Source organism: Etheostoma spectabile, chromosome 4, assembly GCF_008692095.1.
Source record: "Etheostoma spectabile isolate EspeVRDwgs_2016 chromosome 4, UIUC_Espe_1.0, whole genome shotgun sequence".
Lineage (NCBI taxonomy): Eukaryota > Metazoa > Chordata > Actinopteri > Perciformes > Percidae > Etheostoma > Etheostoma spectabile.
This window is the reverse complement of record NC_045736.1, coordinates 13,534,923-13,551,622: the sequence shown is the minus strand read 5'-3', so window position 1 is coordinate 13,551,622 and position 16,700 is coordinate 13,534,923. Positions and strand designations below refer to the sequence as shown.

The 16,700-nt window shown below is 42.4% G+C and overlaps 1 protein-coding gene across 2 annotated transcripts; it reads left to right on the top strand.

Annotated features, from left to right (window-relative positions):
- Positions 1–1,060: 1,060 nt before the first annotated feature.
- On the top strand, positions 1,061–7,061 carry pck1 (phosphoenolpyruvate carboxykinase 1 (soluble)). Of its 2 annotated transcripts, none has more exons than XM_032513549.1 (10): positions 1,061–1,293; positions 1,693–1,979; positions 2,629–2,813; positions 3,186–3,389; positions 4,310–4,497; positions 4,596–4,758; positions 4,896–5,120; positions 5,723–5,854; positions 6,019–6,114; positions 6,595–7,061. In XM_032513549.1, the coding sequence occupies exons 2-10, from the start codon at positions 1,756–1,758 to the stop codon at positions 7,050–7,052; spliced, it is 1,875 nt and encodes a 624-aa protein (XP_032369440.1). In that variant the 5' UTR covers positions 1,061–1,293; positions 1,693–1,755; the 3' UTR covers positions 7,053–7,061. The 2 variants fall into 2 exon arrangements, with proteins under 2 accessions (XP_032369440.1, XP_032369439.1); XM_032513548.1 differs by having other exon boundaries at positions 1,180–1,293; positions 1,680–1,979.
- Positions 7,062–16,700: the final 9,639 nt, after the last annotated feature.

Below are 16,700 nucleotides of genomic sequence, written 5' to 3'. Positions count from 1 at the left end.
TACAGGCTTTCTACAGGTTTCTCTGCACAGTCTTAACCCGACTGCTTCTTTTAAAACTAAATCTATTAATACTTCTAACTTTATTGCAGCTCTCAGCACTTTCACCTTAAAGGCTAAACTGTCTGTCTTTGTTCAGAGTCCAACTCGCACACACACACACACACACACACACACACACACACCACACACACACACACACACACACACACACACACAGGCCTACACGCAAGCACGGATGGACGCACACACTCAACCACACAAAGGCAAGCCCCCGTCTGTCAGCCAATACAAAGAAGGCAAGCAGAGGCGCTTCCCACGTCACACACGCCGGCCTGACGATATGAACTCTGGAATTGCATCACTTAATAATGTGGGTCAAAGCTCAACAGCAGCTGTTGCAAGAGGACAGAAAGTTTCCACACACAGAGAGAGAGAGATGGATATTGTTTGTCAGATTGACTTAAAGCTCTTAGGGTTATCTGAGCTGAAAGACAAAAGGTACTTTATTGTCACATACATTTACGAAATTTATTCTCTGCATTTAACCCATACCAGTGAGAACATTTTAAACTCAACACAGAAAGGCCCAGACAGACCTGGGATCAAGCCCAGAGCCTTCTTGCTGTGAGGCCACATTGCTAACCATTGGGCCACCATGCTGCAATTTAAAATAATTTTAAAAGTAAAGAAATCCATGAGAGTCAATGAACTTGAAGACAATTAATTTAGCAGAATTTCTCTCACGCCCAAGGAACGTGATTCCGGGGTCGTTTCTGAACACATCGCACTTCATTGTTGCATGGCCTGTTGAAACGAACAGAAAAAAAAAGTGAGGAAAAGAACAAACTGTACACACACCCAGACATGATCACCCTTGGCTTTCCCTTTTCAGGATTGAGTGTGTTAGAGGGAGAGATAGTGCCGGATTTGTGGGATTTGTGCCGACTTCCAGCTATCAGTGTTCGGCCGGGTGCAGATGGAACCGGTTACGGCGTTACCTCTCGTTGCTGATTAATCATTCACCGGCGGACTGTAACACTGTTTTTTTCAGATCTGCAGGGAACAACAGGTTCTTGCAAAAAACTCAAAGGACGAGCCTCCTCAGACACACCCTCCTCCTCCTCCTCCTCTTTTGGGACATCCCAGGGTATAAAAGGAAGCAACCCTCTTCCCAGCAGACACAACTGACCCAGAAGGAGAAACAGTTTGGAACTCTTCTGACAAACAGGCAACAGAGACACCTCAACTGATGAGGCCAGCTAAAGGCTCTCCGCTGCAAACACACTACTGAAGGTAAACTGATGCTCTTTCTTTTCAACTTAGTATGTGAGGAGGTATATGGAGGATATCAGCTGAGTATGGGGGGGTATCACAGGAATGATCACCCAGAGTCTGTCTGAGCTGGAGGAGTTACAGTAGTTTTTTGAAATGTGTGTTTCTTATGCGAAATTGTATTAACCTCTATGGTTGATACAATCTAATGGAAAATTATGTTAACTGAAGGACAGTTTTAAAGTGTGTGATTATCTTCTAATCTTCCTCTCTTTTTTCATCTTTTTCCCCATCACTTTACCCTCCCCTCCTTTTCACTTTGATCTCTGATTTGTTCCCTCCTTTCTTTGACGATTTTCTCGTGTCCTCTTTTCGTCCACTCTACTTCTATCTTTCTTTGAATCTAAATCTTCTCTCTAGGCCAGGTCCACTCCTAGACTTCCTCTTGTCTTTCCATCGGCTCGCTCTCCGGACTCCTCTGCCATGCCTCCTCAGCTTCAGTCCCAGAAACAGACCGGTCCCAGGATCCTGCAGGGCGATGTGAGTGCCCTCAGCCCGGCCATCAAGGAGTTTGTGGATGCCAACGTGAGTCTGTGCCAGCCCGACTCCCTCCACATCTGCGACGGCTCTGATGAGGAGAACCGCGCCATCCTGACTCAGCTGGAGGAGCAGGGGATGATCAAGAAGCTTACCAAATATGAGAACTGGTAGGTTGGCTGGGGTGGTGCATGGTTTCTGGAGTGGCAGCAGTTAGAAATGAATTGTTTTTTCACAGGACAGTTGCTTTAAGTTTATGTTTTGGGTGCCCAGACAGCAAAATAGAGCGAGCTTCCACATTTAGAGGTTTACTCTTTGGGGTCGACTCTAACCTGCAGCCCTTTGCTGCATGTCTTCATGTCTTCAACTGTCCTGTCAAATAAAGGCCTAAAATGCCCCAAAATTTACTGATGACCTGACTCCCAATCTGGTCTCTGTAACCAAGACGGCGGTAACCCAATGCAATTGGCAGATTGCAGTCATGTTGTTAAAGACAATGTGCATCTGTTAGTCATCAGCAGCTGTTGAAATTAAAAACATATTTGCGACAGGTCCACATTCTGACAAACCAGTAAGTCCAGCTCCCTTGGTTAGATCACAGCGGCGTAGCAGCAGACGACAAACATCCTCAATGAGCATTGCTTCAGGTTTGACAGGTCCAAGTTCAACAAGCAAAGATCGTGCTGCCTCTTGTTTACAGATAACAAACTTGTTCCATTACTGTGAAAAAAAAGAAATTCTAAAAACGCAATCAAATTTCCTCTCCCTCTTGCACTTCCTACCTCCATTCCCTCCTTCCTCCTCTTCCTCTTCCTGCAGCTGGTTGGCCAGGACCGACCCGAGGGACGTGGCTCGTGTGGAGAGTAAGACTGTGATTGTTACCCGGGACCAGAGGGACACGGTGCCCACACCGCTGGGTGGCGGGGTCAGCCAGCTGGGCCGCTGGATGTCCCCGGAAGAATTCGACAAGGCGATGGATCAGTGCTTCCCCGGCTGCATGAAAGGTACCACAGAGAACAAAGTTAGAATCAATTTAGCCTATTGTATTTAGATAGTTTTATTCAAACAGGATGAGCAAATGCAATAAAATAAAAACTGTAAAAAAATGTTAAGAATAAGAACAGGTTTGCCTGTTTCGGCAATTATCAGTTATAACATTTTATTCTTAATGCGTCACATACACACAGTACAATCTAGTGAAATTAACTTATATAGCATTATTCTCTAGATCTTATTGGGTGACTGTTGTCACTGTTGATGTACAGTAGTACAAAAGTCTGAAAAGGGGACAAAAATGTCAAAGTTTTGTCTGTTTTTGACCCAGGAGGATAACTCTAGGGTTAAAATGTTGACAATCTCTGACTCTCTCTCCTCAGGCCGTACCATGTATGTGATTCCCTTCAGCATGGGTCCGGTGGGTTCCCCCCTGTCTAAGATCGGAGTGGAGCTGACGGACTCTCCCTACGTGGTGGCCAGTATGAGGGTGATGACCCGTATGGGGACGGCTGTGCTGTCCGCTCTGGGGACAGGCGAGTTTGTCCGCTGTCTGCACTCTGTCGGCTGTCCTCTGCCGCTCAAAAGTACGTCAACAAACATCAACTCATTTTTCTGTTATTCAGCAGCACTTTAGGCAATGATGAACACTTTAATAACTACTAAAGCACGTGTACTTCTGTTGTATTTAAGAATTAAAACAATAATCTCAGAATCAGGGGCGGAGCCAGACCTTGTGGGCTCATCCCAAACCTATAATGGGTATGCTCCATCTAACGGCTATACTATTTTTCACAATTGATTATAGATTGCTTAAAAATCTGGACATTCATTTGGGAAAACATGATAGTTGTCGAGGAAAAGTCATCTTTGAGAGCCTACATGTTATATCTAATTGTTCTCCAACTGCCATCATTTTAAAACCAGAACATGTAGCAAATTTTGCGGAAGACTATTTTCACTCCAAAAATGTTCTGACGTTTCTATTTTTAAGTTACATAACATACAGTAGGTAGGGTAGGAATTTGGCGTGAACAGCACCTTGAAACCTATTTTCACAGAATCAATGGCAATATTTCCCTAGTAATAGAAATTTTGCTCTGTTGATTTGCCACTCCAGTGATGGGAAGTTATTTTAAAACGCTAAAAGATTTGGGGCTTTTGAGACAACATCTGGGGCTGGAGCCACAGAAGCCAGCCCTTTAACTCCGCCTCTGCTCAGAATGTTAACACATTTCTACCTAAAGCCGAAAACATAGTCCACTAGTTTCCGCAGATTTTTCGTTCAGCGCCACCAATGAAAACTGTACAATAATCTGCAGATTTGTTTGGATCTGCTCATTCCTGTTACTACTACTGTTACAACTACAAATACTAATGCTACAATCATTATAATTACCAGCCAGGTGCTACTGGTTCCTGTATTCACTTGTAATTTAGTAACATTTTCTTCCATCCCCCAAACTCATGCTGTCCACTGACTTAAATAAACAAATTTGTCTTTTAGAGCCCTTGGTGAACAACTGGCCCTGTAACCCCGAGCAGACGTTAGTCGCCCACATCCCGGACCGCCGGCAGATCGTCTCGTTCGGTAGCGGTTACGGAGGAAACTCCCTGCTGGGGAAGAAGTGCTTTGCTTTGCGCATTGCCTCGCGTATCGCCAAAGAGGAGGGTTGGCTGGCAGAGCACATGCTGGTAAAGAATACAAAGACAAAAATAAATAAAGTAACATTTATATAACAATATATCATGGACTGCCCACAACAACCTGACCAAATGTGTCTCCCGCTCAGATCCTCGGCGTCACCAACCCCGCCGGGGAGAAGAAGTACATGGCAGCAGCCTTCCCCAGTGCCTGCGGGAAGACAAACCTGGCCATGCTCTGTCCCACGCTGCCCGGCTGGAAGGTCGAGTGTGTGGGAGACGACATCGCCTGGATGAAGTTTGACAACCAAGGTGAGGGACTCGAGACTTTGAAGTTCAATGTAACAACAGGGCATTCAAATAACAACAATATTTACTAGGAACTAACTCTGTTCTGTTATTCATTCATTTACATTTTACTCTTCTTTGTTCCCTGTCCCTTTCTCTAGGCAACCTGCGCGCAATCAACCCTGAGAATGGCTTTTTTGGAGTTGCGCCCGGCACCTCAGTCAACACCAACCCTAACGCCATGGAGACAATCACCAAGAACACCGTTTTCACCAACGTTGCAGAGACCAGCGACGGCGGTGTGTACTGGGAGGGAATGGACCAGTCGCTGGCCGACGGCGTCACCATCACCTCCTGGAAGAACAAACCCTGGAGCTCGCAGGATGGTAAGAGTCTCTTTACTTATTTTCTAAAGAGGCAATGCAAATTGTGAAGGTAAGAGAAGGAAAGTCAACTTCAAAGTCAACAAACAGGATGTAAAATAGAGTGCACTGGATGCAGGAAATAGATATCAGCAATGATCTAAACATGAGTTGACTGTAGTCTTTTGCATGCTAGTGATCCACTCTGTGGACGTGGCGTCCTGTCAATCAAATGTCTCAAATTATTATTTGGAAAAAGTAAGTTTTCAGTTATTGTTTTTTTTCTCAGTTAGCAGCCATTTCATTTTCCAAAACCAAAATTCAAATTGTCATCACTGGAGAACGGGTCAATGGATACAGGAATAACTGGCAAATGGGCGTGCACCTTGGCGCACTTTTACTAAACAATAACAGATTTTTTTTCTCAAGTTTATTGAAGAGAGCACATTTCATAAGTAGGATGAGCAAAAAAAGAGCAACAAATGACTAAAAAGTTGATGAAAACTAGAGAACATCACACACTCTAAGAGTAAGGAAACAATCTTGTGAAATAATGCTTACCCTCTCTCTCTCTCTCTCTCTCTCTCTCTCTCTCTCTCTCTCTCTCTCTCTCTCTCTCTCTCTAGGCGAACCCTGTGCTCACCCCAACTCTCGTTTCTGCACTCCGGCCGGGCAGTGTCCCATCATCGATCCACTGTGGGAATCCCCAGAGGGAGTCCCCATCGAGGCCATCATCTTCGGAGGCCGCAGGCCAGAAGGTGAGCAGGACCTGGGTGGAAAACCTGATAGAATGAGAGGAGTACATATAGCATGCAGCATGCAGGGGGATCACATAAGTGAAAAGAAAAAACGGGGCAGAAAGGAGCTGAAGAAGATGCAATGAAATATGCGAAAATAATGACTTCTGACTGCTTCCTTTCAGGTGTCCCTCTGGTATACGAGGCTTTCAGCTGGCAACACGGAGTGTTTGTTGGAGCAGCCATGAGGTCGGAGGCCACGGCTGCAGCTGAACACAAAGGTCAGTATCTAATCTGTCTAAAGACAAAATACTCTTCTTTTATCTGACTCATTGGATGGATTTTAAGGGAGTTTACCCTGAGGCACCCTGAGAGATGCTTACAAGTCTCTGAGCTAGACTGGACATATTTTGCAATCAGTATTTCATTTGTTTGGGCCTTGTTGCATGGAGTTTTTAATGAATGAATGACACGTTTGTTGGCCTACTCTCTCGAGTATTCTGTGTTACGTAAGTAGGTTATGGGTTACAATCAGCTCATCATACATTTGCTAAAAATTAAGATTCCAAGTCGAGTTGGAGTCTCAACTCGAGTCCCATTGCTGCCTTTAAACAACACTTCATCAAGCAAGTTTTTAATCTAGAAGTGTGAGCAACTTGCCCGGAACCTGGCAAACACTACATGTGTGTACAGATGGATTTATTTCCCAGGAGATGTCTAAAAAAATGTTCTGTCCTTTTTGTACCCCTTCTTTTCTGCAGGCAAGATGATCATGCACGACCCCTTCGCCATGCGCCCCTTCTTCGGCTACAACTTCGGCCAGTACCTCTCTCACTGGCTGAGTATGGCCGACCGCCCCGGCGCCAAGCTCCCCAAGATCTTCCACGTCAACTGGTTCCGCAAGAGCCCCACCGCCGGATTCCTGTGGCCCGGTTTCGGCGACAACATCCGCGTGCTGGACTGGATGTTCAGGCGGGTGAATGGCGAGGCCGGCGCCATGCCCTCTGCCGTGGGCTACCTGCCATGCGCCGATTCCCTGAACCTGCAGGGTCTGCAGGGGGACGTGAACCTCACTGAGCTGTTCTCCCTGGATCAGGAGTTCTGGCAGAGGGAGGTGGAGGAGGTGAGGAAGTACCTTGCCATGCAGGTGAACGACGACCTGCCCAACGAGGTGGCCCGGCAGCTGGAGCTCCTGCAGCAGAGAGTGAATCAGATGTGAAGAGGGGTTGAAAAACATATACTGAAGAACTCTGATTTTCAAAAAGAAAAACATATTTGCTTTCATTAGCAAGAAATCTTCCCCCCCCTTTTCCCCCAAGATAATTATTCACAAAATGCTTCTGCTAAAATCATGATGGCATATGAATTATACGAACTTGTAGAAACTGTAACTGAAACTGAGTAAACAAGCATTCCTCACTGTGCTCATCACAGGAGATGTTTCCTTTTCATCATTTCACGCGCTAACAGCGCTACGTTAAATGTTGTTCGTAAACGTATGTCTGAATTCTGCTTTTTATAGTAAATTATTATAAGCGCACATCATGATCCAGGTCAGCTCCAGTGTTGTTTGACCCCCCCCTGCACACAGGGAAAAAAATGTTTCTGTTCCTGTCTTTATTCTTTTGTCTTAATTTATTTTATACTGGTTGGCACTTTTGGTTCTGTTTGTTGAAATCTTGAGCGCCCAAAAGATGGGAGAGAATAAAAAAAATATTTCAAAGATCCAGTCTTAATCTTCTTATTCTAATAATTTTAATCTTATTGTTTGTTTAACTCTTGAGTTGTCTTCCTGTTAACCATGAACTTGTCCATCCAGGTCAAAATTGAATTTGAAACACTTTTTTTCTGTGCTTTTCCGATGTTTTTGTCGCTTTTTTTCGGATTTATTTGTCACTTTTTTCCACACTTCGGGCGCTTTTTAAAAACCTGACTGGTTTAATAATAGGTTTCACACTTATTTTGGAATTCATGGTGAACAAACCTCATTTATATCAAATTATACACGAGTTTTTTGACTAATAGTTAAGATCAAAGATGTTGAGTGGATCACACACTGTGGCCGAGGCTGCCGTACATGGTACCACCTGTTCATCAGATATACACTCACACACATTCACACTCCGATGCGCAGCATCGGGGACAACTGAGGGTTCAGTGTCTTGCCCAAGGACACTTTGACATGGGACTGCAGGGCCAGGGATTGAACCACCAACCTTCCAATTGGCAGTCAACCGCTCTAACCACTGAGCCACAGAACTAGAGAACAGCACACACTCTAATGAGTAAGGAACAATCTTGTGAAATAATATGCTTACATCTCTCCTCCTCTCTCTCTCTCTCTCTCTCCTCTCTCCTCTCTCCTCTCCTCTCTCTCTCTCCCTCTCTCTCTCTCTCTCTCTCTCTCTCTCTCTCTCTCTCTCTCTCCTCTCTCTCTAGGCGAACCCTGTGCTCACCCCAACTCTCGTTTCTGCACTCCGGCCAGAGTTTTCAGTTGTCCATTTTCCTTTTCATCATTTCACGCGCTAACAGCGCTACGTTAAGATGTTGTTCTGTAAACTGTATGTCTGAATTCTGCTATTTAATAGTAAATTATTATAAGCGCACATCATGAGTCCAGGTCAGCTCCGGTGTTGTTTGACCCCCCCCTGCACACAGGGGAAATATATGTTTCTGTTCATGTCTTTATTTCTTTTGTCTTAGTTTATTTTTATACATGGTTGGCATCTTTTGGTTCTGTTTTGTTGAAATCTTGAGCGCCCAAAGATGGGAGAGAATAATAAAAATATTTTCAAAGATCCAGTCTTAATCTTCTTATTCTAATAATTATAATCTTATTGTTTGTTTAACTCTTGAGTTGTCTTCCTGTTAACCATGAACTTGTCCATCCAGGTCAAAATTGAATTTGAAACACTTTTTTCTGTGCTTTTCCGATGTTTTTGTCGCTTTTTCGGATTTATTTGTCACTTTTTCCACGCTTCGGGCGCTTTTTTAAAAACCTGAGCTGGTTTAATAATAGGTTTCACACTTATTTTTGGAATTCATGGTGAACAAACCTCATTTATATCAAATTATACACGAGTTTTTTGACTAATAGTTAAGATCAGAGGATGTTGAGTGGATCACACACTGTGGCCGAGGCTGCCGTACAAGGTACCACCTGTTCATCAGATATACACTCACACACATTCACACTCCGATGCGCAGCATCGGGGACAACTCAGGGTTGAGGATGTTGAGTGGATCACAGATGGGTATATGTCAAAGTTAAGTCCAGATACTCTTTTGAAATCTTAAAAAAAAAAAAAAAATCAAATGCTATTTGAAGCTAATGTTAAATGGAATTATCCATGTTTTTTGGGCAATTTGGTTGAAAGAAAGCCACATTTTGGATATAAAACACTTTACAATGGGTCAATTTGACCCGAGGACAACACAAGGGTTAAAGAAGCATTTAATTAGCTTCTCAATAGTGTAAAACAAGACAGCCAAAACTGAAAAACTGCCACAGAGTAGCAGCAACTCATTATCATGGAGTGAAAATAATTACAAAACATCCTGTCATGCTGACGTAAAAATCATTGCAAACAAATCGTAATTGAATGTTTGTGATACAAGTGGCTAACAGTCACTAATAGTAACTGCTATCTAAGGTGTGCAAAAGTGAGCGCTTTCATGTGGAGACATTTCGTGAATGGCCATGTAGGCCAGAGAAATGAAGCAGGGTCCGGTTAGGCAACGAGCCTCAATGAAAATGTCATCCACCAAAAATGCAAACAGACAACTTACATCAAACGACTTTTTAAGCAATTCCATTGTTGCAGAGATTTTTTTCAATAATAAAATGAAATCCTGAGAGTCATGCTAGAGTTGGGGATGGCTCTCAATCATTAGGTGTGTGGTGGTCGAGCAACGCAGTCCGAGCTGTGTTAAGTCTTTTTCCCCATCTTGACATTCTGACAAAAATCAAATGGGTTTGGTTTTATCGTAAGTTTTGGTAGTAAAATCTTCTAGTTTGTGACTAAAAACTCATTGACATGATGACAGATTGTCTTAAGCCTTAAGACAATCTGTCATCCATGAATCCAAGAACAAAATACCCTTCATCATATTTTCTTTTCGGTTGGCTTTTTGGTTGATTAGGCCCGTCTGGTTTGTGTCTCTCTGCTGGCGCTGGCTCGACAAATTTCGAGGTCCGTGTCACAAAGGAATCCATGTTGTGTTGCCCACATTAGCCTGCTACCCATTGGCACGAAACAGATATACACACATATATGGGCGCGAAAGTTTGGTCCGTTACAAATGATATGCCGACGTCACGTCAATCATTATTTTGGCACTTCGGTTCCAGGTTCAATTTTTCTCATATCCAATGTTCTTTTAATTTAGACTGCATGTAGGCTAGTAATGATTACTTTGTTTGTGGGTGTGATCGGTCCAATAAGCGGCAACAAACGGTTTGCTCTCACACGTTCTGCATTTATAATCACACAAACACGAACACACACACACACACACACACCCCGGAACTTTGGCGCGCCCCACCTGTCACGTCTCAATTCCCCACCGGTGGGTCGCGCCCCACACTTTGAGAACCGCTGTCTTAAGACAATCCCGTTCTGCATCTTGAGTCTTTAGATGTGAGAGGGTGTCATACTTTAGTCTTTTCAAAGCCTTTTTAGAGTCTTCTGGTGTCTGGTAGGCATTTTGTGACTAGCTTGCAGATCATTTAGAGCCAAGATAAAGAGACACATCATTTTTTTACGAGCTGGTGGAGACCAAACCAGAGCTAAAAGGAGCACACATGTCAGACTTTAAATTTGTCAGGTGGATGGAAACATGACAAAAAATAAATGACTGCTGAATATCGGAAGAGCTCTTTGTTAACACATTTGCCATTAAAACTTTGTATAAGCATAGGTCTTTGTTAAAATGTGAAGGTTGTGATTTCAGGTTGAGTAATTTTTTAAAAAGAAGGTATAGATGTATAAAAAACCTGACACAGGGTGTTGATGGGTTTACATCACGTACGATGTCCTGGTTTTGGGATTAATTCTACTGGTTCACACAAAAGACATGCGTTATACAATATGGTGTATACGGCAGGTTTATCTGCTTCTCATCGGACACAAACGTAACGCAAAGATTAATCATCAAACATCATCGCTATTCGCCAAGTATTTTGTACAGTGTGTACAAAAGTATATGCTAGACCCAAACTGCATTTCGTTACCTTGTACCTGTACCTGTGTAATGACAATAAAGTTCAATCTAATCTAATCTAATCTAATCTAAAAGTATATCTAGCCCTGAAAAAGCCAAACTAAAACCACTATAAAAGTCATTGCCAGCGTCCTGCTCTATGCTGTGGTGTGCTAGGGAGGCAGCATTAACAAGCTGGTAAAGAAAGCTGGCTCTGTTGTTGGCATTGAGCTGGAGTCGCTCACAGCAACTGCAGAGAAACGGACCGTGGGTAGGATGCTGGCGATAGTGGACAATGACCGCCACTCACTACACAGCATGCTCTTCAAACAGAGGAGCATGTTGAGTGGCAGACTTCTGTCACCGTCATGCTCAACAAACAGGTTGAGGATGTCCTTTGTTCCCAGGGCCATCCAGCTCTTCAACACAACAAAAGGGGGGAGGGGAGAAATGGATTTTTTAGCATGAGCTTGTCTCTCTCAGCCCCCCCCCAATCATGTCACTTGTCTGCTGTACAACTTTCTTACAGACTACATGAGCCCTCATAAATAATCTGGTCTGTGGTCATAACATCTACATTTTACATATATAACTTATTCCCTGTTACATAATGTTGTTGAGTCAGTCAGATTAAAAGTTATTTTGTTTATATTTTATAGTCATAGTTCATACTTAATAATAATCTACTGCACTGTTCACTTTTTTTTCTATCTATCTGTCTATCTATCTATCTGTCTATCTGTCTATCTATCTATCTATCTATCTATCTATCTATCTATCTATCTATAACTAAACCTGAAAAGAACTAAACTGGAACTAGCAAAAGCATTTTGAAAACCAACTAAAACAAAATAAAATCCAAAAGTCAAAACAAAAATGGGCGAAAAACGTCAAAAGGCGACAGAAAAAAACTTTGAAAAAAGGCTGAAACAGCAGAAAAATGACAAGAATGTCAAAGCAACAAAATCTTCCTTTTACTACATGAGACCAAGAATACTGCTGTACTTTTACTGCATGAAGCTTAAAAACCAGACTCAACGTTGTTTTGTCATCGTCAACTGTCAAAGAGTGATGTGTTTGAGAACTCCTGAAATGAGTTAAGCTTTTTTTTATATACATATAATATAAGTTCATACACAGCAACACCACATTTCCATAACTACTTCCATCACTGCTGTTACGCAGAACCTCAGCGGTGCCTGGCATTAGCTGGACTGTGCTAGATGAGGACACGTGTCTGTCCACTGGTTGTGGACCGGTTGCTGTTGCGTAAGACATGGAGATAATGACGCTGACTAAAGTTAATCATCACTCACTTGTTTTTGACACTGTTATCTTCATCCTGTATGTTCCTTTAACATGTACCATGTTGCTGTGGTAAGGATCTTTAGTGAAGGCTTCTGAGAACGCCGCCGACAAAACACAAACAACGCGGTGAACTATTACGTCGGTTTGACTTTTACAGATTTATTACGAGACAGATTGTGCAGGAATTTCTTGCGAATGTTGTCCAACACCCTACACATAACAGTGTCTAAAGACTTTGAACTAAAAACAGGTTACCGGCGTTAAAGGGTGACTGTGGTTTTTTTCAACCTGGACCCTATTTTCTTATGTTTTTGTGGCTAAGTGACCGATGGGAATGATAATCTTTGACATTGGTCCAGTATTAAGAAAGATCGCTGCAGTCGGCAGTCGACGAGCTACAATGGATGTTAATAGGGCGATTGTGCATAGGGCAATTGTGCAGCTTATTATTATTTATTTATATTTATGTTCACAAAATTGCTTGTTTTGCCGCTGACAGGCTCAGATTATTATTCCAAGTGCCTGACAACATTATGGAAAGGATTTCTAAGGAGGTCGACCTTTTTGTTGAAGAGTAAGATCCTTTTTATAAACATAAAAACATGCGGGAAAATGCGTTCGATAATCCCACCAGACTCCATGGAAATAAACAGTAATTTTAGCACTGTAAAATACCCTTTATTCAAAGTCGACAGACACTAAATAAAACAACGAAAAGACCGTTTTGAGTCGTCAACTCTCACAACTCTTGTTTTAATTGAAATAAACACATAGTTTACTGATTTACATGTGAAATCATATCAGCTGTATACACGCTAAAAGTATTGCTTTTTTAAATGGAGTCTGGTGTGTTTAGTGCAAGCGACCTCAGAGCTGTTTCTGGTCAAACAGAAAAGGTCTCAAAGAGGTTTTAAAGGTCCATCTCTGAAGGGATCCTTTGCTTAATGTTGTCAGACACTTAGAAAAAAAATCTGAGCCTGCAAAACAAGCATTTTCGTGAAGGTAAATACAAGCTGCACAATTAACTTACATTGCAGCTTGTTTCACTGCTGCTGACGGCAGCGATCTTGCTTAATACTGGACCAGTGTCAAAGATTGTTGTTCCCATCAGTCACTTAGACACAAAAACATAGGAAATGGAGGTTGACAAAAATGGTTATCCTTTAAAGAATGATTAGAAGTTCTTATATAGTTATAGTTATCATTGTATAAATATTTGCTTACCCATTTCTAGCCACCAATACAATTTTCCCCCACTGTATATGTTAGATTGTGGATAGAAACACTGCATATTTTTTGTATTCAACATGCAGCCAAATGCATTTAGTCATGCCAGAAAGATTTAGAAAAGGCCTCATGCACTGCAAAGAATCTCCATTTTATCAAGTCATTTTTGCCCGAAATTGAGTCATTTTTGTCTAATTTTATACATGGAAATAATCTACTGTAGAAATAACACTGCCACCTGCTCCCAGAAATGAGAATGATAACATGTCTGCTGTCTCTACATGTAGAGCCCCAAAAACGGAACGTCCCGGCATCAGAACCAAGGAAATTTAACAAAAACTTGACTCCATGTCTAAAGGTTGAAACTCCAATTAGTCAATTTCATATAAAGAAAAAATGAGCAGAAAAGAAGTTGGTTTTTAATATTCATGATCATGTTTGATGTATACTTATTTGTACACTAAATTTGCTTACAATGTTATCAACTTACAGTACATACACAACACTATAACAAAAATCTGTACTGTCTCCTACAAAAGTCCCTGTGATGATGCATCATGGGAAGTGAAGTCCCTTGACATAAAACTATTCTATAAATACACATATATCGACAGAGTGGTATGATGATCGAGCGTGCTGTTGATGGGACGTCCTGTCCCCAGCATGTTGCATCGCATTAACTTTGGACAATGTGTTTCTGCATATTCTAGCAACTCCTAGTCTCTCAACGTGTAACTACAATACAGATAAGACTAATCCTTATATATCGCTCGCTCTCAGCAACAACAGGATTCTTCGTCAGAATGTGTTGTCAGCAATTCTTTGAGACAATGATTTACTTCTGCCAACACCACGGAGCATCTGATTTTCTTATTGTTTTTTAGCGGCTTCATCTGAGGAAATAATGAGCTTACAGGCATGCAGAGCCATTTTTACTGCCTGTCTCAACCGCCTGTCTTTACACACGTTTCTTATGGAACTTTTCTTTTTAACTGTGCAGGTTATTTGTTCATCCATTTGGACGTTACAGACATGATCTTATTAGTTATCTTCCTTTTTACTTTCCAGGGTTTTCATGACGTCACGTCATGGACTACCTTTTTTAGGGCTTTTTCAAGTCTTAGCAACAACTCAAACATTTACACACATTCATACATTGATGGAAATAGGGGGGTCAGTATCTTTACCAAGGACACTTTGACATTAGACCGCAGGGGCCTGGTAGTCTCGCATTGCCAGACCTTACTCCACAGCACTGCGGAGTAAGGTCTGGCTACTCCACGCTAATTTTAGGATAGGAGATGTTGATATGAGATGGGTTGTTGGCATTCATTTAGACCAATCACAATGGGCACGGGTGGCGCTAAGCTAGTAAAGAAATGCAAAGCGATGATAAAATTTGTGCTGTGTGTGTGTGTTGTGTGTGTGTGTTCAGTCTGCTCTTAAAGCTTCATGTCTTGTATTAGGTGATATAAAAACGTTCAGCTCAGCACATTAAAATGAGGTTAAGAGAACAAACGTCGTCATTTTTACAGATTATCTGAACATGAATGATATGTCACGTTCAGCTTCATCTTCTGAAAGAAAACCAGAGCTGATGTTTGTAACGACTTTAGTCTGGCTCACGGGATGTACAGCCTGGCCCTTGGCTTTCCCCATCTGCGCTATCTATTTTGCACGGCACAGGCTTTTGGTTTAAAGAAATACAAATGAGCCAGTGTTTTTTTTCCCCGAGCCCAGAATAGATAAGCGGTGTAGCCAGACCTTACTCCAGCGCTGACACAGCGCTGTGGAGATAGTTCCAGCAATGTGATGCTATAACAGTGCTGACTTTGGAGTACTTATCAGCTGTATTAATAAAACACTACAGCTGTTATCAGGCTACAGGTGTTAGAGTGTCACAATAGCTGTCAATGAAACATTGAAGAAGTATAATTAATGACAAAGGAAGTTGTGTTGTCTCCGTTTATGGAAAACTTTACTACACTTGTTTTTCCTTCTTTTTAATCATTATTTCCTTTCATCCTTCCTTCCTTCCTCTCTGCCTTCCCCTTATGTCCTTCCTCCCTTCCCTCCTGCCCTGCTTCCTAAGTTACTTAATTACCTACTAATCAACTTGATCTATTTGCGACCTTTGGAGTCGTTGTTCAGGTGATTCTGCCAACATTCTTCAATCACCTCTTTCAAACATCAGATTTTAACTTCACTTGACATGATGTTAAATCTTTTCAGATCTCTTCTCCCATCTGAATCACGTAACATCCAGAGGGATGTTTGTCCGGCAGGCCGACGGCCGGCCAGACACTGACTGACAACGTAAAAATCACAGTTTTTGTTCCACTCACCTGCAGATCTTCATGCTCACTTTCAAATTGCTACTGAATCCTTGATTCATTTGAGAATGTTAACCCTTTTGCTTTGTCTGCATGGATGTTATGTTATGCTGTTCATTGATCCCCAGTGGGGAAATTACAATTACAATTTACACTCTGTTTTGTTAGTAATCACTACACACAGGCCTAAAATACACACACACACATGCTCAGGACCTATTCATGCACAAATGGAGAGATGTCAGAGTAAGTGGGCTGCAGCTGGTGTGGGGGGGGGATGGGTACAGTGACTTGCTCAAGAGAACCTAGCAGTGCCCAGGAGGGACTAAAACATAGAGAGAGTTTAAGAGCTTGAAGGGACATTGTGCAAGGAAAGGTGGACGGGCAGTAGCATCAAAGTTGAGGGCTTATCAGCTGTGTGTGTGTGTGCATGTGTGTTCGTTTAACTACATTCGTGGGGTCCATAAACCAGGAATGTAGTATACTTTTGGGGTTCGGACAGCTTTGTGGGGCCAAAATGCTGGACCCCACAACTTTAAAGGGCTGTTTGGGGGTTAAGACTTTATTTTAGGATTAGGGTTAGAATTAGGTTATGGTTAGGGTGGGGGTAAGGGTTGAGGTCAGGCATTTAGTTGAGATGGTTAAGGTTAGGGTAAGGGGCTAGGGAATGGATTACGTCAATGACGGGTCCCCATAAAGATAGTGAGACGGTATTATGTGTTTTGTGTGTGTGTGTGTTCTTACACACACAGATGCAAAAGGTGACACAGTGACATCACGGGGGGTCCGGTCGGACA

Coding starts and splice junctions, on each gene's coding strand:
- pck1 (XM_032513549.1), top strand. CDS start 1,756: ATGCCTCCTCAGCTTCAGTCCCAGAAACAGACCGGTCCCAGGATCCTG. Junction 2,814..3,185: donor CTTCCCCGGCTGCATGAAAG/GTACCACAGAGA, acceptor CTCTCTCCTCAG/GCCGTACCATGTATGTGATT. Junction 3,390..4,309: donor CTGTCCTCTGCCGCTCAAAA/GTACGTCAACAA, acceptor TTTGTCTTTTAG/AGCCCTTGGTGAACAACTGG.